The sequence below is a fragment of the Pezoporus occidentalis genome, unplaced genomic scaffold (genome assembly GCF_034315485.1).
Source record: "Pezoporus occidentalis ecotype Australia unplaced genomic scaffold, CSIRO_AGI_Poc_V1 ctg83, whole genome shotgun sequence".
In the NCBI taxonomy this organism is placed as follows: Eukaryota; Metazoa; Chordata; class Aves; order Psittaciformes; family Psittacidae; genus Pezoporus; species Pezoporus occidentalis.
In genome coordinates, this window is record NW_026916192.1 from 2,635,702 (window position 1) to 2,659,831 (window position 24,130).

General features: G+C 41.0%; 1 protein-coding gene and 1 long non-coding RNA gene across 4 annotated transcripts in view; one reads left to right on the forward strand and one right to left on the reverse strand.

Moving 5' to 3' along the window:
- The window catches only part of LOC134156268 (uncharacterized), a 136,359-nt gene that overhangs the window by 53,913 nt on the left and 58,316 nt on the right, over window positions 1-24,130 (forward strand). For both annotated transcript variants that reach the window (XR_009961870.1, XR_009961871.1), the window contains exon 2: window positions 9,233-9,291. This is a non-coding gene — a long non-coding RNA (uncharacterized LOC134156268). The remainder of the gene's footprint in view (window positions 1-9,232; window positions 9,292-24,130) is intronic.
- EDN3 (endothelin 3) lies at window positions 9,501-23,530 on the reverse strand. Of its 2 annotated transcripts, none has more exons than XM_062604188.1 (5): window positions 23,210-23,530; window positions 22,586-22,826; window positions 11,086-11,250; window positions 10,481-10,582; window positions 9,501-9,632 (listed from the first exon to the last, which is right to left on the reverse strand). In XM_062604188.1, the coding sequence occupies exons 1-4, from the start codon at window positions 23,259-23,261 to the stop codon at window positions 10,513-10,515; spliced, it is 528 nt and encodes a 175-aa protein (XP_062460172.1). In that variant the 5' UTR covers window positions 23,262-23,530; the 3' UTR covers window positions 9,501-9,632; window positions 10,481-10,512. The 2 variants fall into 2 exon arrangements, with proteins under 2 accessions (XP_062460172.1, XP_062460173.1); XM_062604189.1 differs by having other exon boundaries at window positions 9,632-9,651.

The window sequence follows — 24,130 nt, forward strand, 5'->3', positions numbered from 1 at the left end:
TTCCTGTGGCTTCTAAGTGAAAACTGAGCTTGATAAACATCTTACGGCTGTTTCCCATAAATGAGATCTGCAAACAGTAGAATCCTCAGGTGGTGAAACAGATGAAGCATGAAACGTGGCATGAGAACAATTTTGCACAAACAGGAGAACACTTGAAAAACCCAAGTTGACTAACTTCTGAATGTTCTGGGCAGCTGATGTCCCAGCCTGTACTTTTGGATAACCCTGTGGTAAAAGCACTATTGAAGAGACTGCTTAAGAAAAAAAAAATCACACCTTATTTGCACCAGATAAGAAAAAACACACTTAATGTTGGCAGTTGTGCAAAAGAAGTCGTTGAAAGATTGTACTGAATTTCTGCTGTAGCAAAGGTGACAGATGCTGGAGGCCTCTCTGATCCAGATGCTGTAGCTGTGCCATGTTCTTTCTTTACCAGCACTGTTTGAAGATAAGGAAAGGGCAGTTTGGAATTAGTGTTTCTCCCAAGAGACAGTGTTTGGTTTGGAATTTATATTTTTTGCACAGTGAGACAGGCAAGGTAGAAGCAGTTTGGGAACAGGCACTGCCTTTTGGAAAAAAAAATACTTGATAATCTTGCTTATGTGTGGAAATAAAGGCCTTGAGAACTATTTATGAAGACAGTGCATGTGCCTGGCAAAAAAAAAAGTTTACTCAGCTTGCTCTGTGATATTTAGGAGAAGACATCTGTAACATCAATGAAACAATCATTACAGTAAAATGTCCTCCTTTGGAATCCTTTGCTTGGGTGGCATAGTCCTGTGTCTTAAGCCAGAAAGGCCCAGTGCCCACATTGTCATCTTCTCTGCTAGACATACGGTGAAACAGCATGTCTGATTCGCACGCTGGCCTTAAGAATATGTGAGATCATACATCAACAAAGTTGATGTTTGGGGTTGGATGCGGACAACTAGAATGTGCATTTTGATATTAATACCAGATGTTGCAGTATTGAGACATTTCTGAGCGTGTCAGCATAGTGAATGTTGTGTACATTATTTTATTTTCTGAGACTGTCTTTTCCCAAGATTCTTGCATGGAATGTCCATTGACAGTGAGTTGCTAATCAAATACCTGATGCCCCTTGATTAGTTTTCCTTAGGTTTCTACCTAATGCTTCAGTTCCGCAATTCAGTAATGGTAATAATATGGCAACTTTTCTTTAAATCCGGTTGAAAGCATGCAGAACCAACCATCCAAAGCAAGACCAACATTGTGTCAGGACAACCAATACATGCCTGAATGCACAGGTAGCCATAATCAAAGGAAAGAGCTATTCAAATCTATATGCCTTAGTTCTGCTCTAAATCACCACCAGAACAAACTTAATGTGGGCATGCTACTCTCCATATAGTATGGTGGTGTTTTGCACACTCCTGTTTTGTTCTGGTAGGCCACAGGTGACCAATTCCTTGAAAATGCTCACAGAGACACAGTGGCAGTTCCACTGAAAGACATTGATTTCCGTATGTTCTCTAGGGTGACCAGAGCACTTATAATTTAAATTGTTCCTTGGAGAGAAACACAGCTTAGGCCTGGTTCCGTAGGGATCTTAACATGGACCTTGCTTTTGGTTTGTTCTTGAGTTAGCATATGCAGTAAAAAAGCCTTAATAATTTGCCCAAGAATCTATAATGAGAAAGTAGCAGAATCAGGACTATGATTTGGAAGTTACTGAACTCTGATGCAGGATTTCCTGTCCTTGAGCTTTCTTTTTTCTTCTGTGCTCCTCCAAATACAGATTTAAATTATCCAATCTGCTTAAACTCCGCTTGAATGTTAATTAAATTAATGTTAATTAAAGACAAACCTTAGGATCTGGCACAGGTGTTCTGAATGCTTTAATTCATCATCAGGTTTGTATAAAGAAAGTTTTTACGTTTAAGAATTCAAATGCTTAGGTTCAATCTGGTTCTTAATTGTAGTGTCTTAAAAACACTGAAAACATGACCTTTAGCTGACCCATGACTATCCAAATTGACACCAGAAGGAGCTGCAAGCTGGCTTCATTGTGGAATTTTCTTCTGTGATAGATAGAAGAAAGTGAAAGTTTAAAAACCATCTATTTTGGGAATTGCATCTTAGTGATATCAGAATTTCATAAACACATGCATAGTTCCAGGAACCTTCTAAAAGAGCCTCTGAGCTTTGAATTTTACATCTGCTTTACTCCAGTTCTGTAGTTCACCTAACCCACTAGTCATTCAATACACTTTATATTGCTACAATAGTTTGTACATTTATTTTTTAATGACAGAAGTTGCCTACTCTTTTTACATCTACATTGAAAGTATTTGCATAGCTAATGGTAAGTGGAGGCAGCTTTTGAGCAATATAAATAGCCAGGCCTGGAATGCTAAAGAGAAGCACAGTGAGATACTGAAGCTTTTCAGAATTGTTTAGTCAATTCTTTAAAGGGTTGAAGGGACTAACTGGAAAAAGAAGATGGCTAAATCAAAATTAACTATGAAAATAGAAATGAAAATCATTTAACTGATCGCAATAAACAGTTCCTGGACAAGTACAGCTAAATTACTGTTCATGAAGCACATAAGCACTAACTTAAAAGAGAGCTGGTTCACATCCTGAGAAACAGCTCTAACAAAAATAAGTACTTAGTAAGTGCGATTTGCTGTCTAATGGAATATCCATTATAACCACTAAAAAGAAAATTCATCTTCTCTAAGATTATGACATTGTTTAACATACTGGCCCTTTAGCGTCTAAATGATCCTGTCTGTACAGGATATTAAAATATTCATTGGAAAAATGGAGTTTGTGAAAGACTTTGAATCAACTTATTGTTAAGGGGCTAAAACTTCAGCACTTGCAAGTTGATACAATCCTGTTTATGTTGATAGAGACATCTGCAGGAAGTTTTGATTGAGATATCTGTTTACTGGTGACATGAATGATAGCACATGGCAAAGATGCTTAGATGCTTGAAGAAACTCAGAGGGGCAGGAGTTTTTAGATGGGCTTATGTATCTACCTCATTTCTAAAAATGGTGTATATAGGAAATGACAAAGTAACCTACTCTGTTATAAAATGGATAAGGATCATATTGAATGATCTAGATGATCTAGATATGGGGAGGGGTATTCAGTGTGCATACTAGTAGGACTCCAGGCTAAAAGCCAGCAAGAGCCCAAGGATCCAGTGAGGTGTTTCCCATGGCAGAACAGGAGCCGAGACTTGAACCTCATCCCAAATCTGTGTTGAAGCTCGACTGTGCTACTGACTGTCAGCATGGGTCTCTCAACTACAGAGATATCTTGGGGTTTCACATCAATGCATGTCTGTCTGCTAAAGCACTTCTGAAAATCTTGGAAGTCAAAATACTTTATAAAGTATGCTTTTAGACTAAATTTGCCAAGATACTAGTGCAAGGTAAACAGAAAATTCAGTATGTTTTGTTTAACTTAATGTATTTCAAGACTCTCAATTCTGACATTTCTTTGTAGCATAAAGCTCTCCAGATCAGGTTGTATGTTCCCCATTTTAAATCCCTACAGTAGTGAAAACAGACGTCTCCAAACTCATCTGTTAACACTATTGCTTGATTACTATTCCAGTAGATTGCAAGCTGGGGGGGGTTAAAGATTTAATGTTCATATGGCTAAATTTGTTCCTTTTCTAGCAATAACTTTCAGCTATTTTATTCAGTCATACTCAGCCTGAATTTTACTCTTGTAAAGACACACAATTTTGTCATCTTAAATCACCTTGAAACAAATTGTCATGGTTGTCGTCAGTAATCTTTCACAGCCAAGTTATTTTTGCATAGCTGTTCTGAAAATCAGCTCCTAAAAGCAACATCTGAAGTATGGGTGAAAGATGGTACCATTGGGAACATCTTTCAGGCTGGAGAGCTGAGTAGCCAAAAGTATTCAGGATGGATCTAGTAAGAACATATCCCAGAATTGTGGCCACGTTTGATTTTATTTTGGTCCTAAAAAGAGTATTATAATGTAACACTCATTCTTTTCTTGTAGCAAGAGAAATTCTTACAACCATTTTCTGTTGAGTTGTGGTTTGCGAGAGGCTTAGGTGTCAAACATGCGGATTTTAAAAACACCAAAAGCATTTCGTTCAGTCGCTGCTGGCATAATGTGCTGGCACATTATCCCAGCAGCTTCACAGAATCATAGAATAGTTAGGGTTGGAAAGGACCTTAAAATCATCTAGTTCCGCCCCCCCGCCATGAGCAGGGGTGCCTCACAGTAGACCATGTTGCCCAAGGCTCTGTCCAGCCTGGCCTTGAACAATGCCAGGGGTGGGGCATCCACAGCTTCCCTGGGCAATCCATTCCAGTGCCTCACCACCCTCACAGTAAACAACTTCATGTTAATTTTCTCATCGACCAACATAATCAAGTCCTTCTCCGCACGGCTGCTGTGAATCTTTTCTCTGCCCAACCTGTAGCTGTGCCTGGGATTGCCCTGACTCAGGTGCAGGACCTTCCGCTTGGCATGGTTAAACTTCATGAGGTTGGTATTGGCCCAGCTCATAAGCGTGTCAAGGTCCCCCTGGATGGCATTCCTTCCAGATGCTCTATGCTTCTTAGGCAGGAAAAAAACAATTCAATTCAGTACTTAATAAATAGTTGGAAGATATAATAAATACCATTTAGCACATTTTAAAGCCCATGAGGAATGATGTAAGTCATCACAGTTTAGCCAAGAGAAACATCTTCTGCCTGTATGATAAAATAACCTCCCACTCATATATCTGGTAGACTCCAGCGTGCCACAAAAAAAAAAAAACAACAACCCAACTTTAGTAAGGGTAAAGATAACTGAAGGAATAAATCAAGGGTCTATTTTAATTTGTGTAGAATTCTTTATAAAAGTGAAACATCTTTCCTGGTGAAGTCAATTAAAAATCAGTTTCCTTTCCTCCTACATGCCTTATTTTGCTATCCCTTTACTGACATAACAGGAGAAGGATCTACAGAAAATCAGGCAAGGAGCCATTTGTTCTCATGTACAGGAAATGAGACAGGAGCTCTGCTCAAGAAATAGTCACCCAAGTCTGCAGGAAGATGTAGCCCCTTCTCACTCTCATCTTTGAGAGCCATCTGTATCTCTGACATGAAAGCCTTTTACCAGGCCCAGCCAACGAGTCAGAGGTGGAACTGCTGATGGAGACCGGTGTCTTCACAGCACTTAACCATGCACCTTTGCTGCAATCTAAGGCTGTGTTGTACTTCCTTTTGGGAACACAAGGAACAAAGAATGGCTTTCTGTCCAAGGCCTTTGCATCTGACAACTGCAGTCAGGTCTCCTTCCTCTCCGTCATAGGCTAAGACCCTTAAATTCTTCCAAAACTCCCTTCTACATTGCTTTCCAGACTTCTGATCATTTATTATTCTTATTGCTAACAATTTCAGTTAACAACTGAATAATGAACTTTTATGAATGAGAACTAAAATGAGAGCTATGCGACTGACACAATTAGAACAGAATTATATATAAATGGTTTTACATGAAATAGAGTAAGAATGGGAACTTATTTGTTGGTCCAAAAGTAAACACAAGTGTCCTCAAAATAATACCCCAGATGAGTAGTGCTGAGTACAGCTAACTATGCTAGTGTTACATGTCGAAAGCCCATTATTTCTAACTTCTGCAAGTAATCTTTTTTTTTTTTTCCCTATGGTTTATCACAATTTAAGAGTAGTTTCTTAAAAGAAAACGGGCTATGAAAAAGAAATGGGGCTGTGGAACTGATGGACAGGGGTAGAGCAGTTGACGTCATCTACCTGGACTTGTATAAAGCGTTCGACACTGTCCCACAAGACATCCTTGTCTCTAAATTGGAGAGACATCAATTTGATGGATGGACCACTCGGTGGATAAAGAACTGGCTGGATGGCCGCACGCAAAGAGTTGTGGTCAATGGCTCAATGTCCGGCTGGAGACCAGTAACGAGTGGTGTCCCTCAGGGATCGGTGTTGGGACCGGTCTTGTTCAACATCTTTGTCAGTGACATGGACAGTGGGATTGAGTGCGCCCTCAGCAAGTTTGCCGATGACACCAAGCTGTGTGGTTCGGTTGGTACCCTGGAGGGAAGGAATGCCATCCAGAGGGACCTTGACACACTTGTGAGGTGGGCTGATGCCAACCTCATGAGGTTTAACCATGTCAAGTGCAAGGTCCTGCACCTGGGTCGGAGCAATCCCAGGCACAGCTACAGGTTGGGCAGGGAAGAGATTCAGAGCAGTCCAAGGAGAAGGACTTGGGGGTGTTGGTCAATGAAAAAATGAACATGGGCCGGCTTCAGTGTGCGCTTGCAGCCCAGAAAGCCAACTGTATCCTGGGCTGCATCAAAAGGAGCGTGACCAGCAGGGCGAAGGAGGTGATCCTGCCCCTCTACTCTGCTGTTGTGAGACCTCACCTGGAGTATTGTGTGCAGTTCTGGTGTCCTCAACATAAAAAGGACATGGAACTGTTGGAACAAGTCCAGAGGAGGCCACGAGGATGATCAGGGGACTGAAGTACCTCCCGTATGAAGACAGGCTGAGAAAGTTGGGGCTGTTCAGCCTGGAGAAGAGAAGGCTGAGTGGAGACCTCATAGCAGCCTTCCAGTATCTGAAGGGGGGGATGCTGTGGAGGGACTCTTCATTAGAGATTGTAGTGATAGGACAAGACGTAACAGGTTCAAACTTAAACAGGGGAAGTTTAGATTGGATATAAGGAACGAGTTCTTTACTGTAAGGGTGGTGAGGCCCTGGAATGGGTTGCCCAGGGAAGTTGTGAATGCTCCATCCCTGGTGGTGTTCAAGGCCAGGTTGTACAGAGCCTTGGGTGACATGGTTTAGTGTGAGGTGTCCCTGCCCATGGCAGGGGGGTTGGGACTAGATGATTTTAAGGTCCTTTCCAACCCTAACTATTCTATGATTCTATGAAAAGTGTTCATTGGTTGTATATGAAGTTAATTTTGTATATCGTTTTTGAAAAACTGGATTTCAAATAAGCTTAACATCTAGTTACAAATTAACAATAGGCAAAGTGAGTCCCTAAGAGTGAAGGAATATTAATAGTGACATAAACATATGGAATTAAGTAAAGTTAGTCTCATGGCCACTAATTATTCCCAGACAGAACAATGGTAGTTTGACTCCAGAACCCATCGCATGCAACTTTCTGGTATATGGTTTATAGATTTATTTGGAGATATCTACAGTGAACTTTAGATATTTTTTTTTTTCCTCTTCTGGGTTTGATATAACAGTTATTTATCATTTTCTTTCTACTGCTGTATTCCTGATGGGCTGATTTTTTGCATTAACTGCTTGTGGTACATTGGCACAATGTTTTCAGCTGCTGTGCAGAGTCCCTAACCCAAACTATTTGAAAGTGGCATTCACATAGAGAAATGTTGGATTTTTTTTTTTTTCTTGAGGAATGGGCACAACAGTAACACCCGTAGCCCACCTCTCAAGGGATAAATCTACCTTCATGCCAAAGAAAGAACCCAGTTTGAGGGGTTTTGTTGGGGTGTTTTCCTGTGAACATTTAAAATAGAGTGAAAACTGCACGTGATTCTGGGGAAGGTGTGAATCCATCTTCAAATTAAACATCTGAATTGAATTCATGTGGGAGAAGACAGTAGAAATAGAACCACAGAGTTAAGCAGTTCATCTAAAAGCTGAATTGTGTCAGATGAGAAAGCACTGACAGTCCTGTCAGCACTGGAATGTGTCTGCAGTTCCAAGGAGAAAAAATAGTACAGTGACTGAAGCTGAAGTCAGTGAACACTGTTCACAAACAGAACTCAACAGTGCAAATGACCATTACCTCCTCCTTTGTGTCAGGATACACATCAGGCCAGATGAGGGTGATGTTTATAGCAAACGGGACACAAAATTGTGATGGAACGTCTTATGCGTAATTATTATCAAAGTATTTTTATTGTGTTTTCATACTCAATTCTCAAACTCTCAGGAGAACTCTCAATCTCCTGAAGAAAGCAAGTTTTTGTATGACCTTGGCATATGCATTGGGGTGGGGAGGGAATCCAGTTGACGGTTATAAAGGAACATTAATAAGCATTCTTCATAACAAAGCTTGATTATTTTTTAAAACCCCAAAACTATACAGTGTCTTTTAAAAATTACAGGAAAATAGTATGTGAAGTGTTTTTATACAATAAATAATCTATTTTCCATTAATGTACAAAATCAGCTGTATACCAAGAAATTGATACAAATGCAATAACTGAAAGATATATTTAATTTTATAACTATAATAATTTATGAAATATATCCACATATATATAAAATATATATATTTTGGCAAAGACCTCCCTTTGTTGTTTCAAACAAAGTCTGTTACCACTGTTTTAAGCTTACATACAACCACGTCTGCTGTTAATGTATTTTCATTTTATTGTTGGTCTCCATCATTCTTACGTGAAAATATAATTTAATGTCATCGGGTTATTTAACCTTTGTGCTCTGGGGAAAGTCTGTGTGAAGGTCAGTCAAACAAAAGCATCTGTAATGTCACAAGTAAGAGATTTCCTCTCTTTTTTTTTTTTTAAATAATACAGAACAGGATTTGCAAAAGGTACTTTTTTTTTTCCAGCTTACTCTTGCATCCTCCTATCAAAGTCCATAATTTCTAAAGAAGTCATTCACAAACGTTAAGGGCTGGATATAATCCTTATTGCCAAGTTTCTGAGTTAATCAGTGATGATGTTTCAATGAAGAGATAAAAATGTGATTTTTATAGTACTAGCAAAGAGGAATGTGGATGAGAACTTATGTAGGGGCTTAGAACAGCACATGGTCCAGCACAGTGAGTTAGTCTGATTGTATGACGTTTCATTTGAAGTTCCACAGTCCTACCCTTTCATCTACAGGAAATTCTTTGGGATGAGTAATTGGAGTTCTGTTCGTCAACTACAGTGCATCTAGTGTAGAAGTTTTTGAACAGAACTTTGAAGTGCAGGAATAATTTGTGCCTAAATTAGGTAATCCATTGAATACTCAATGTATACTTTTGACTTGCTGTAGTTTATAATATTTATAATAGCCATCCATCTTTAGTCTGCATAGATGCTGTCATTTAAACATCTGCCACAAAGTTAAAATATGATAATTCAGGCTTGCATACATTAACAAGAGCAAGATTTTGTATCAGTTTATTCTTCATGAGAACTCATGTATAGGCAATCTGTCTAACTCATCACATTCTCCAGTTACAGTTGCCTGCATGAAGCTGGGGATGGATTCTTCAGACACAGAGTGAGCAGTAAGTGGCACAGTAAGTTTCTGTTGTTCTTCTTTAAATTGCATAGAAAAATGTTTCTGAAGCTTTGTATTGATGAAGTTCAGATCTGCCTTTGAATTCTTCAATAGTGATACATTCCCTGCCAGGTTATGTGATAAATATTACCCTTTACTGAGACTCTTGCGAGAGGAGCATGGGAGAAAGCTTCTTCATATATGTTTACATGCCCTCAAAGTGGCATTGTTGAAATGAAAGTGTTGCACTCTGATGAATTCTCCACTGGCATCAGACTGAAGCATCAAGTTTGTCCATCTCAAGGGAGGGCTGTAGTTTAAGTTCTTGCTTCTGAGCTTCAGCACATAAACATTAAAGCTCTAAAAACAAAACAAAAAACTGCCTAATTATTCAGACTAACTGCCTGTTATCTGATAGAACTATGGTTCATCTCCTTGACTGTGCACAGTAAATACTACCCAGTTGTCTAATTGCCTCTGATCACATAATCATAGCGATAAATTCAGCCTGGGGACTTCTAATCCAAGTGCTTCCCTTCATAGCAAAAAATTTTGACTAATGGTGTGATTAATTACTTTAAAAAGAAACAAACAATTTGTCTAGTTCTAATGGCCTACAAGTAGTTGCTTATCCTGACATCATATCGCATTTTGTATGTAGCAATAGCATTAAGGGTAGATTTGGAACTTGGAACTTTCTGAAACTACCTATAGGGTCTCAGTAGCCTCCTTATATCTAATATCTAAACTAAGTTTATTTTTCCCTCCAAATACTATATCCACAAAGTTTGTTCTGCTTCTTTACCTTGACAGTTTTACTGAAGCACTGCACAGGGACATGTAGCTGAAGCTGTTGCAGTGCTAAATGAATGAGATAGAAACAGCCCATGCCCTAAAAAATAATAGAAAACAGGGGACTGTTGCCAAAATATGTATCGGCTTATAGCCAAAGAATCCAACTTTTAAAGGAGCTACATCAGCATGAGGAAAGCTAGAGTAGTTCTGTGTATACTAGAGGTTATTTAGGAAAAACAGTAATTGAAAAAAAAACACTAAAAAAATAAAATCCCAAACAAGTCCTGAGCCAGATTCTGCCCTTATGTAGCAAGCACTGATAGTACTCAGTTAAAAAAATGTAGTTTTGCAAATATGAGGAAAGTTTATGTAATGTTTAATGTTGAAAAGAAATACTAGTATCTGTAGCATACCTGACTGTTCAGAATCCTCTGAACTCTCTGCGCTACTGGATCAAAGTGTGTTCTTCCCTGCCCTGGTCTTTCTCCCCTGTCTCTTTCATTGATCCATGATTTCTGGAAAAGAGAGATTGCCACTGTGTTCTCATCAATTATCCTCACAGAGCCATTCATAAAATGACAATGTCATTTCACTCGTTATTAGATTAGATAAAACTTAAACCACTCTAAAACAGTGCATGACCCTAACTGGACAGGAGATCTGCCGTTTCAAAAATACCGCATCATAAAAAGAAACAGCAAATAGCATTACTGCAGCAGGCTTGGCCTCTTTCCTTCACCTATTAAACTCTCCTGGTTGTGAGACATGAGTTTTCTCGCTGTTCTTCCTGTTAACTCCCCCATCCCTCTTAAGCGGGAAGTGAGCAAGCAGCTGTGTAAGTGCTTGGCTGCTGGCCAGGGTTAACTCACCACAACTGGAGAGGAGAATGTTTATTTAAAAATCAATCTATTTGTTAATCGGTTTCATATGATACATGCAACTTGACTAATTCACCTCTGTGCAACAGCGAATCATGTTTGACTATTTGAAGTTTGCAATATTAAGAAAAGCTACTCACCTTCTTCTGTATTGCATTCTTCTGCAAAACTGCATACACTGTTCGTCATGAGCATTCATACAAGAACACCTATTTGAAGACTGGAAAGTATTTTGAATCTGCCCTGTAGATCTTTTGCCTCTAAAATTGCCTTTGTAGTTAGACAGCCCATACGGCACAGTCCTCCTGTTGTAAGAATCACAAATAATGGTACATTTTAGGAGCCAGTTAAAATTATATTCCATATATTTTCTGGTTTGAAAATAGATCTCTTGATGCAAAGCAATAAATAGCAGCACAAAAATGAAACCATATGCTTATGTAAGAAGTTCCCCCAGTAACAGATCACAACTTCTGCTCTTCAACTCAGGCTTTCACGCAGTTCTAAAGTAGCAGACAGCCAGCTCAACCGGTAGAATTAATTGGCAACTACACTGGCTACCTAAAACAATTATTACCCAACAGCTGATACAAATACATCCCCAGGTTATTGCTTCTTCTACTGCTTATTCTTTACCTTGTTGGCTCCCTAGCCCACCCCCCCAATCCACAAAATGCATTCTGTTCAGCACTGCAGCTGGTATGATGTGAAAAAGGAGCTGTGCTGACTTCCCCCAGATAAATAATACCATATCATTGTGTCATCCTCATGATTCAGAGCCTGATCCGCCGTTAATTTTATCACTGAGAAAAGCAGAAAACTGTAAGCATGACTTATTGCACCATGGTTGGATCATGACCTATGGAGTTACAAATGTGAAAAACAGCTAGATTATCTCCCTTGTACGTATCTACTAGTGCTTTTCTACAAGGAATCGTATTCTGTGCTGCAGCACACCGAGAAATAGTAAGAGGTAGTTCTCTTTATTTCCCTGTAATCTGGCATGCTCTGTTCTTTAATAGGTTGGAGTCGATGTTATTATCGGAAAAGGACACGGTTCTAACATCTGCCTGCTAACATCCCCAAAAAGCATTGGATAATGTCATAAATTATTCTCCTACAAGTTGTTAAACAATCTCAACTGATAGCAGGCGTACACCACGTGGAACTTCTGGAGACCCATAAACATTCCTGTGTACTTGAGGGATGGGCTAAGCAAGCCACAAAGCCACAAACACTAAAAATCTGTCCAGAATTTCATAATTCAAAGGTGAAAGGGGGGGGGGGGGGATGGATAAATAAAAAAAAAACAACCAACCAACCAAGAGGCAGGGAAGAGGAAATCAGGATAAGTAAGGCTAGATCTGGGAAGGTTACAGAACAAAGCCTGAATAATCAGTCTGGAACCACGAATCACATACCTGTAATTCTTTCATCTGCTTTCACAAAAACATCATTAGGCTATTAATGGGAAAGGTGCAAATATGCTATTTTCCTACACTCATGGTGGGCTGAAGGTCCAGAAACACTGTTTTCTTCATTTCTGCTATAATTTTTGATGTAACATCAGTGCAGTTGATGTAAAGAATTTCTTCAAATCTCTGCACTTACAGTATGTGTGAGCTTGTACTAGAGCAGTGCATCTTTCACAGCTTGAACCAAAGCATACCTACCGTGTAGAAATTTATCATAAAGTCATGCTGGAGTACAGAAAATCCTGTGTGTCAGAGAGCATGTGATGGTGTTTCTCGAGCACGTGCTGGTCTGCTGCCCCTATATGCACACACTGTTGTGTATTTTCACTACTTTATTCTGTGGCTGTGCCTAGACACTGGGAGAGACCTTAAAAGACTTCAGAACTCTTGGCTGCCCCTTCTCAAACAGTCATTTAAAACGCTCTTCATTGTCTTCAGGATTAGGGATGAGTCCCATGTTGTAAGTGACAAGTATTAATAATTCTGTACTTCCATGTACCTTAGAATAGTGAATGCCAAACAGCTAATGTAGGTAACTTCTGACAGAAATAACTGCTATATGGTCATATTTTTTTATACATTCCTTGTTTTTATGAATTAATGACCATAATTCTCCCAATATGCCTGGTTTTGATTTCTAATCAAAAATTCAAGCCCAAAACAAATAAACTTCAATAGCAACCCAGAGGCTTTCAACAATATTCATAACAAAGAGCTAAAATATCATAGATGTTTTCTTGCCTGTCAGCTACTCTGATGCAACTGATAAATCGCATCATTTAAGCAAATGTTAGTGTGTGTATGACTATCATTCCAGACGCTGAAAACACTAATATTTCAAGTTAGTTCATGCTTCTTTCTCAGAAGTTCAGAAGTGAGATACCAAAGAGATTCAGCTGAACAAGTATCAGAAGCATTTACCTAGCAGTATGCTTAATCTTAGGTTGCTACATGTGTTACCTGTTGCTTTTTATATTCTTTTTTTATGAGGCTGCAATGCTCAGGTTCAAACTGAAGCAATTTCAACACGCTGAATGAGAATTATTGTCAAAATTTAGTTGTCACCAGGCTTCTGTGACACTACTCTGTTTTCCATTCCAGCTGAGGCATCTCTTTTCTTTAGCCAAAGCTTGCTGACTTCAGTATGCACAGGACAGTTTGTGTCTCTGCAGTGAAGATGAGAAACATCTGAACTAGGCAGAGTTAGCCATCTGCAAAGCTTTTGGGGATCCTGAACAACCAGTTCCCTTACGCTGTGTTCCTTGTGGTTGCAACCAGATCCCTGGACAAAGTACCAGCTAAGAGCCATTTACAAACTTCTTGGATATTTCTACCCCAAATCCACAGATTTAAAAAAAACAACAACAACAACAACAACAACAACAACAAAAAAACAAACCAAACAAAAACAACCAAAAACCACCAAACCAAAACAAACAAAAAAAAAAACAACAAAAAAAAAATCCTGAAAAACTATTCACAGGAAATTTTGAATTTCTGACCTTTAACTCTGTGAGCACCACTTTTTCCTTTAGGAGAACAAAATTCTCCTGAAGCCATGAAATGGGCTTCTACATATTTAAAAGCTAAGGTGCACTGTGTATCCTTTATGCCTTTGCTCTCTACAAAGTGGAGAACAAGCAAATCTATGCAACTCCGGATCAGCCTTCCCATGGTGCTACATTGAACTGGTATCTGTGTGGCACCTCTGGGGAAAGCAACCCTCTGTTGTAGAGTTCAGTTACCACTACGATTATTGCGGCCAGTGAGTAGGTGCACACAAGGCTGCATCTTCAGTTTTAAAGCACTTTTTAAATTACAGAAAGTCTGATTTTAAGCAAATAGCTGCTTCTTCAGTATAAGATACTTTTTCTTTATTCCAAATGCAAAGAAAGAAGATGCTAATGTAACTCTCCACTACCTAGAATTATTCCAAATGATAAAATTAGTGCAACAGATCTGTTAATTGAAGATAATTCCATGTATAATATAGACAGCACAAAGCCAATCAAAGCACCGTGTGCTCTTGTCCATTGCAAAATACTTTGGATTTCTGCAGTAGAAGGAACACACAGCAGTCTTTAGGTCAGACAATGTTTCTCCTAGAATTTTAAAAGAAAAAAGCGTAGCTCCAGATTGGATACTCAGATGCTGAAATAACCTATATTATTTCTGTACTTTGTGTCCACAAAAATACAGTCATCAAAGCTCTTCCCCTAAAAGTCAGCTAGCTTTTGAAGCAAGTTTTTGCCCTTGAACTATTAGAAGGAGGCGTCTGTTTGTTGAAAAAGACAAGAAATACCAAGGAATAGTGAAACAGCCATCCTGAACCAGTGATCTGAGTGGAAATTTCACACAGGAAACAAACTGCCCCTTGAATAACTGCTACCTTCAAGTTTAATTGGGAAATGTGATTTGCCTAAGTCCAGCTATCCCTCATTTATAGTCAGTGTTCAGATCCAATTCAGACAATGTTCACACATTTTCAGTGAATGTTCAGACAAAACCAATTATTTAAATTTTTATTACGTGTGGCTGAGTTTCTCATGCTGTGTTATAACTGACCTGTGTGCTCCTATTATTTTCTACTTTCCCAGCCACTTAAACACAGTAGATACCTCCAGGGCACTTGAGAGTTTCAGCCAAAACAAAGGGATGAGGGGGTTGCAGCAATCATCTTAGATGCTGTGATTTCAGTATTCAGCAATATATTTTCTGGCGTGCATCCAGGCCAGCAAGGCTCCCAACAGTCTTCAATGTTTCCAGACAATCTTAAAATGCATGAGATCCCTGTAACGACCACTGAGAACAAAGAACATGGAAAGGAAGCAAAATTTATCATCCTCCAAGTGAAACAAAATGTCTCCAGAATGAAAAAGGCTTGGGGAAATAAAAGATATTTCTGTATATACTTTCACATATAGCTACTGCAGTAGTATTGTATAGCTCTGAAGTGATCACTGGCTGCTCTGACAGTTTTGGCTCCAACTCTTTCTGTAACAGGCATACTTTTTAAGAGTAGTTCACAGTAGGTGCACCTCCCATATTATCCCTTCCTTCCCATCGTCATCGTTTAAGAAGTAAAAACATCTTCAAAGAAGTGCCTGCCTTGTGTCATCCTAACCACATGCTCCATTCACAGAAGCTGTACTTTCTCCAAGTAGCTTTTTGCTGCAAAACTATTTTCAGAAGAAACAAACTTTTATCCTTTATAGCCATGCCTGTATTTTCCACATCCTCAATTTAGTAGTAGTCAGCATTTCTGAGGACCTACGTTAGTTCGTTATTTATAACTATCTCAGGTAACTAGCCAAGGATTGCACATATCTACTTCACCATCCAGTCTCACTGATTACAGGAGTTCTTTGATTTCCCTCCCACTGGGACTTCATGGTACTCAAGTTATATATTGTGAGAGATTCTGAAAGCTTTTTATCACTAGTCACCCTTCTCCTGTAGGTGTCAAAATGATGTTACATGTTTCCTTTTTGAAATATGATCAGAAAAATATCTGAGTTGTTGAGTGAAAAGCTGGGCTACATTTCTTGAGGTAAGCAGTATGAAGCAGGCATGGGAGGGAGGGGTTATTCCATGAACACCCCAAATGCCCAGAGAGGCTGGGTAGAGCTCATCTGATCTAATAAACTGAGCCACTGTTTCACAGAAATACTTCTCTCAAAACAACATTGCCTATATTCTCATTCCAATCCTAACTTGTTCCCAGTTTAGTGGCAAGATACACGATTGTTTAAATAAATAAGGGAAATCCGGTGCAGAATTTTCTGTCTGTGAGGCCCAAGTTCCCATTATTCCTCTTCCTCTGGTTGTCAGGGAATGTTATTAGTAAGTGGGATGGTTATAATGCAAATACGCTGAGGTAAATCCCAAAAGACAGAGCAGCTGGAAAATATGGAGGAAAGGAATCAAATGAAGTGTCAAATGGTAGCTTTTTCAAACTAAACTTCAGAGTGCTTACTGCCAGCTTCTGAAGCCACCACACTAGGGCATGCACACAAATACATGCCCTAATGCATGTTTCTACCACTCTCTGCATTGTGTATAGCTCACTGCTGGTTTAAAAACAAACCAAAAATCTGGGGGGTTATAAACATGTTAAAATTTCAGACGGATGAAAGTGACTGTGGTTTGGCAGCCCTTGAGACTGTTTATTCTTAGAATTAGACCAGCATGAACACCAGAGATGAATTTTCAAGGCTCTGGCTATTTGTCTGTCTCTCCCCTGACCCCGTCCTCTGCAGGGCCAGCTCCTACAGTGCCATAGGGTTTTAATCTGCAGAGCCAAATCATTTCAAGTCTTTCTGAGGGTGCTGCAGCACTGTGAGTACTGTAAGAAAGCTTTGCAGGAAGACTAAGAGAAGACATTCTACTTTTAGACTGTGGAGGGCATGCAAGTTGTGCACATTTCAGTAAGACACTGAAAGTGTGAAGTCAGTACATGATTTAAACATGATTAGGACATACAGTTCCTATACAGAGTCTAATCTTGGTAGCATTCACGTATGTAAGACAAATAGATTTCAGTGAACATGTGGACAGTAAAGTCTGCAAAATGCAGGGCAAACTTAATTCAGAAAAGTAAAATAAACTCAAGAGAAGATTCAGCACTTCTCTTTTGGCACTCAGTTCTGATAGTTAACCATGCACACTGTTTAAATGATAGACCAGCTTCCTTATTTGAATGGCCTGGCATGCAGCCACTGTTTTATCATCATGCCTTTGGCTAGCAGGCTTTTTTAGTCTGATCTATTAAGATTATAAGCACATGCTTAATTGTTTTGCTCAATAACAGATCTTTAGCTGTGTACTTTTATGTCTGGTAATATACAGGATATTATCCAGCCTTATCCAGTGATGAATTCTCAAAAAATGGGGTAACTGTGATACTTTATAATATTACTTAATATCCATAAGGATGAAAAGCATTTTCAATTACATTATGGTGACCTCATAGTAGCCTTCCAATATCCGACGGGGGCCTACATGGATGCTGGAGAGAGAATTCATCAGGGACTGTAGCGATAGGATAAGGGGAAATGGGTTTAAACTTGAAAAGGGGAAGTTCAGGTTAGATATAAGGAAGAAGTTCTTTACTGTGGGGGTGGTGAGGCACTGGAACAGGTTGCTCAAAGAAGTGGTAAATGCTTCATCCCTGGCAGTGTTCAGGCCTGGGCTGAACAGAGCCTTGGTCTTGAGTGAGGCATCCCTGCCCATGGCAGGGGATTGGAACTAGATATCTTAAGGTCCTTTCCAACCCAAACCATTCCATGATTCTGTGTGGGCTTCCATTCAACAAAATGCAATCACCAGTGAGATGCAGGTAGCAAAAAGGTTATGAAAGAGAAGTTAGCCAGCAGACCAGTCAGAACAAGCATCCAACTGGTTGTCTTAAGTCACCTCTTTTGTAACAACATCCCAAGACATCATTTCCTTTCTATATATGAGCAAAACTATGAGTGAAGCAATCATAGGGCACAAATTGTTTTAATTCTAAGGTGACTTTCTCCTGGTGACCTAACCCATTAATGAGCAAAGATAACTGTTAAGAGAACTGACTGTATGTGGAATCAGCTGCTGTTGTCTGTTCAGCTTCTGACAAGTCCTGAACCCCTAACAAACCCATCTGTCATCACTTTCAGGAAAGACCAAAAGAATGAAAGTGTATGAAAAGCCTTTCTCTCCCCAACATATGGTCGTATGAGGTCAGGAAAACAGATTTCTGCAGAGGAAACTATCTGGAGCCAACCTAGTGCTAAGGAATATCTGACTTGCATATGTTACAGAAACAAATTCCTTCTTTACTGAAGTGACAAACACCACATCCTTGTAGTGTCACCAGGGTGACCGCTAGCTCACCATATCCTCTACCAATATATTCCCACAGAGCAAAGTGTGTGCATGCCCTTGTCCTTCCACAGAGGAAACAGAACGTGTCACTACAGGGGATCAGAGCTGCAAACACAGTGTTAGATCAAATTCTTCCTTTCACTTTATCCATCCAATTCTCCTGATTCAGAAATTCATGTAATTGGCACACTCTTTAGATCATCATGTAAGCTGGTCTTTATAACATAATTTCTTCCATTCATTACTCCTTTTTTGAACATAGAGGCAAATACTGAAATAAGACATCATACAGAAAATAAACTCCTTTGATTTAACACTTCAAGAAATTATTATTTTTGGCACCTAGTCTGAGCCAGGAAGTAATTTTACCATTGTGGATCTATGCTAATATCCCTTTGAAACTGTCCAGATTATTGCCATAAATTCTCACTATACTTGTTTCAGAATTGAAGACTGCTTGAGTATCCAATATTGTATTATCATGATAGTATCATTTTCTAATAGTTGTTACTTTTTAATCTCTTATTAATCATTCTGTGCATCTCTGAAGCTTCTAGTGTTGCTTTGGCAACACTAACGTTATTGATTGAACCACATTTTATTGTCGGATGCACATGTTCAGTTCATACTGAAATACAGAACCCTTTTGGAGAACTGCAGATCTAAAAGAAATCTTGCCTGTATTTTCTTCTTTAACTTAGAGAAGTAAGCATCAGGTTTTGGCAGTATTACATCAGTAGGTACTTTTTAAAAGACTGTTAATTCTTTTTTCTTTAAAACCTGTCTAGCTGTAGATCAAGATAAGCATGTTTAATCACTTGACAAAAAAATACATTGCAAACTAATTCCTGAATAATCCATCTTATCAGTGAGAACAACTTACCAGCTTTTAATTAGCTTTGTTACACAACCTTTGTCTACACAGCATAATTGCATTACTCTGCTCTGATTGACCTGACTTTCTTAAGGTCATTGTCTTTTCCACTTAGGGCTCTCACTGCTCCCAGCTATGTCAGAGTAACACTGGTGCACTTACTGGTCTGAACTAACAGCAGTGGTTCATGGACAATTATAAAGCAGTACTCAAACTTGTGTAGAGATGATTTCTCATTTAACTGGCAATAGCTACAGAGAGTCAAAACCTGCATATTCTGCAATTTTGTGCTTTCCTGCAACTGTCACCCTGCTGATCCAAGTGGTTTCTTCACAAGGATAGGAAGAGATCCCCTGTCATCACTCTGCCTCCAGCAGTTTCAATAAAAACATTAACCACTTTTCTAGAACAGGAGGAGAGAGAGGCCATGACCGAGATTTGTTATGGATGTATCACAACAATGCTTAACAGTATCTTCTGTTGGGAAAAGCAGGGGGAAGAATGCAAGAAAGTAAAGTTTGACTTTGAAGTATGGAGGAGAGTAACCTGGAAACAGAAAATAACAGGGAATTTGTAACAGGAGTAAGAAATGATAAAGTGAATGATATTAGTCAGGGGAAATAAGAAATAAAAAGTAATAAAAGGTAATTGTAGAGTTTTATATAGAAAATAAACCCAAAATAGATGTGGTAGTTAAATAAGCAGGGAGAAAACCAGAATTAACAGATGTCTGGAAAACTTCCCCGGTCTTTAACACCCTGTGTCTGGCCTCCCATTATGTGTATGGTTCTCAAAATCACATTTGAGCTAAATTTTTAGTAAATATACAAACCTTCAATAGCCATGTAAAAACCCCATTTACAAACTGCCAGTCTGTACAGATCCAGTGGTTACTTCCTTTTAAAAGAAGTAGCATAACTTGCTTGGGATATTAAATTGCACAAGCAGGCCTGATTTCTCTCATCCACATCCAGAAGTACCTTCTTACTTAAGGAAACATTGTTCCAAGTAGGACACCAGGCCACAATTAGTGCCTGATCATTCAGAAGTGTGACAGGAATTATTAGTCCTGCCTCTGTTGCACTGAACACGGTCCAAAATATCTAATATCCATACTTATTTCAGTGACTGCCTCTGCTCTCATATACAGAAGCATTCCTAGGAAGAAAATCCTAGATTCCTTGAAAATCAAGCCAGCACTCTTTCACCTTAGAGGGAGACCTGTGTATCTCCTTCAGCCCTGCACAGAGCCTTTCCTTTCATTGCTCACCTTGCTGGCTCAGAGCAGCCAAGTCTCATGATCAGTGAGAGGAGCAGGACAGGCAAAGCAGCCCAGTTCTAATGAGCACTGACACATCCAAGAGAATTCAGTTCCTACTAAACCAATTCCCTTACTTTCCACCATCATCCACCCACTACTTATCCAAAACCACTGGGTCCCCAGCATCCTGATCAATCTAGTTCAAACAGTGTGGCTAAGTTATACAGGTTCACATCTTTGGAGCACAGTACCCAAAACCTGTTGTTCTATGTGAATACTTAATATTCAAATTGGATATTGAAATTGAACATATTTTATAGCTTACATAAAAATGTCCAGTAACATGGCACAAAATGTAAGTGGGATAATCAGAATTTCCTAGACCTCACATCAAGTCATTACAGGCTAACCTATACACTGGACAGCAGGGGTAGACTTTACGGATCTGAGAGATCTGCTGTTATTTTATGTACAACCGAGCAGTTAAGAAGGCAGAGACTTACAGCCCCAACTGTTTAATATTTGGATTATTGTATGTACTTCATTGCTAATGCTGTAGATATCATGAAAATGTTATATATTTTTACTCTTTAATTTTGTTCTTTCTTTGGTGATGTTTGCACCAAACTTTCAGGTAGGAAAAAATCCTCCACTTTTAATGCACACTAAATACTTTTCCCACTGGAATGAAAATTGTAATTTCTGTAGACTTAAAACAGGATATCCTAAAAAGAACGAGGGGGGTGTGTGTATGTGTTTAAAATTATCAGAATTCTATTTATTCAGTGTGTAGGGGGGAAAGGAATGTCATTCCCCTGTTTTCACTGGTGAGCTCTGACTTAAATATACTGAGTCATAAATATTTGGCTAAAATAATTCCAAGTAATCCTGGGTGGATTAGTGCAGGTATGGAACTCCAAGAATTGAATGACTTGTGTGAACACATGATACTTACAGGTTGGTAGGAGTTCAAAAGACTTGTCATCACACATGGCCTCTAGCCAGGACACACAGGTGAAGTTACAAATTAAGTGCCCTAAACCCCATCTGACTGAACCTATTTCATTGCTACTTTCTATTTTTAATATTCCTTTTGTTATTTTAATTAAAAGCTTTGCAATTGATTGAAACGCAGATCTGAGTTAGTACAGCTGTTCCCAAGCTGCAGTCAGTGGTGTACTTGATGACATGTGTCAAAGTTTACAGTCACACAGCCTACGGATCTTTAATTCTTGAAGATTCATCTGCTCCACTGATTACTTTTTTGATGAACAGACTGCTGTGGTTGCTGTAGGCCTGTGGCCTATCAGCCTATGAGAACCTTTACAAATCCTTAGGGCTGTTTTAGTTACTCAGAGACAGGATATATATACCCGGGGGTGCAGGAAAAGGAGGCCTCTATCCTTCAGACTGTAGGCACAGTGTGGGCATAGAAAAGAAATTATTTCTTTTCATGATGCTAGTGCCAGGGCCCGTGCTTGCACCCACCAACCCGTGGGAAACTCACAATTTCCATCTCCTGGGAAGTGTTATGTTTCCAACACTGTTTTTATTATGAGTTGAAACAAAAAACTTCCTTGCCATTGCCACAAAACACTATTGTAAAAGAGGGCCTTCTGCAACATCTTAAATCTGGTAGATTGAGGGTTTCGACAATTGTTTTAATCACAAAGGGTACTTCCAGATTATTTTCTTCATTTCGAACGGCACAAACTATTCTTCCTTTCCCAGTCAATGGTTTGCTGGAAGCAGATTTCTTCTGCACAGTTAAGTCCTTTTCCCCCCGTGGCTGATCTCACGCGCCTGCACACGCAGCGCACGCTGAGGCACCCGCGCACCGCCGCGTACCCTGCAGGTACCGCGAACGGGACCGGAGGCAGCCGGGCCGGAGGCACTTACCGGCGGCCCGTTCCGCTCGCCGCCGCTCCCCCCGGCGGGCCCGGCAGGTGTCGGGGCGGGGAGGAGCGGGAGGCCCGGCGGGCAGAGCCGCCCCAGCCCCTCTCCGCTCCGGTGGCTCGGCCCGGGCTACCTGGGGTGCGGTGGCTCCGCCTCCCACGGGGGTCCCCGGGGCGGGCGGGGAACCTCCCGCCGCCGCGGGGGTCGCGCCCCCGGCAGCCCAGCCCGCCATTTCGCGTCCCGCCGCTCTCATTCACTCACTCACTCACTCGGGGGTGTTGATCCAGATGATGTCGAGGTGGCAGTAGTAGACGCACTCCTTGTCCTTGTAGGTGTAGCAAGTGCAGCGCCGGGCTCGGGTCCGCAGCCCCCCGCCGTCCACCCGGGCCCTGCCGCCGGCCGGCGGCGCCGCCGATTCGCTCTGCTCCCGCTCCTTCTGCCCCAGCGCCGCGGGGCGCGGCTCCGCGCCCACCGGTAACGGCAGCGAGTGGGGCCGGGGCAGCGCGGACCCTGCACCGCGGGAAAGAATAGCTCAGCTCGGCTCAGTTCTCGCGTCCCGTCAAGAGCTAACCCCCCTACCCCAGGCGCCTTGTAGCCCCCTCCGTAACGGGACCCGAACCGCCAGCTACAGCCGGAGGGGGTTCAGGGCTGCGAAAAGCACCGTTATGTCTGTACTCACCCCGGCCCCGCGGGCTCGGGGAGCATCGCCAGTGGTTTGGTTTTAAACCTACATACGGCCAAGCGATGTCTTTGGCGTCTGGTTACTACTTACCACGCACGGGAGTGAGCTGTTGCTCACAGCCTTTTGGAAGAAGTAAAAAAAAAAACCAAAACCCAGCCTTTGTGTGCATGCGTGGAAGTGGCAAAGAAAGAAAGAAAGAAATTCACGTTACCTGCAGTCGACGTAATTGTAAGGCCAAAGAGGAACAATAAACTGAGCTCCATTAAACCCAAATTGCACTCTTGTGAAGTGCAGGCAAAGGTGAACTGCAGGGGCGAGTGAGCCCGTCCCGGAGCAACCGCTGCAGGTTGGAGGCAGGGCTGGCGGCACACGCTGCTACCGGAGGTAGTTCCCACACGGAGGTGTGATTAGTGGTTCTCCTCGCAGTTATTTCCCTCCAGTGCAGGATCAGGCCTGAAGGGGAGAGTGTTGTCAAAAGCAGGGAAGATCCATCGCTGGGCTTTTCCCACACACACCTCCCACCCCACCCCCAAACCGATCAGAAACCGGAGCTGCTGTTTTCCAGCTGCAGACGCCTCCCACCCGCCGAGAGCCGCCTGCCCCTCCCGCGGGCAGCAGCGCCCGCCCGGCCCCCGCTCCCTACCCGGCAGGTAAAGGGCCGGGGAGCAGCACATCCCATCCCCCCTATCCCCCCCCATCCCCCCCCGGAGCGGTTACTGCTAATCCTGATCTTGGTTCGTCACGTTTAAATAAGCTGATCCTGCTGTTCCCCGTGTAATTCCAGCAGGACAGAGGATTCCTTGTGCGATAAAACCGCAAAGTTTTGACTCAAATGTGGGCTATGGGTTTGGGAATTGTTTGAGGCTTTTTTCCTCGGAGTCTGCCAGGGGTTTACGAGGTGAAATGAAGTCACTGATTTATCAATACTTTGTTTTCCCCCAGTTTAACTCTGACCACCTCTTTGCGGGGAAATATGGCTACAGCGCAAAATTTAAGGTAAAAAGAGATTTCATATTGTGCGAAATATCTGACACTTGTGCTAGGAAAACACTCCTGCACGTGGCCCCTTTTGGTATTATCATATCAGCTGTTGAGTGATAATAGGTAAGGGTTCAAGGGTTAAGGGAATTGG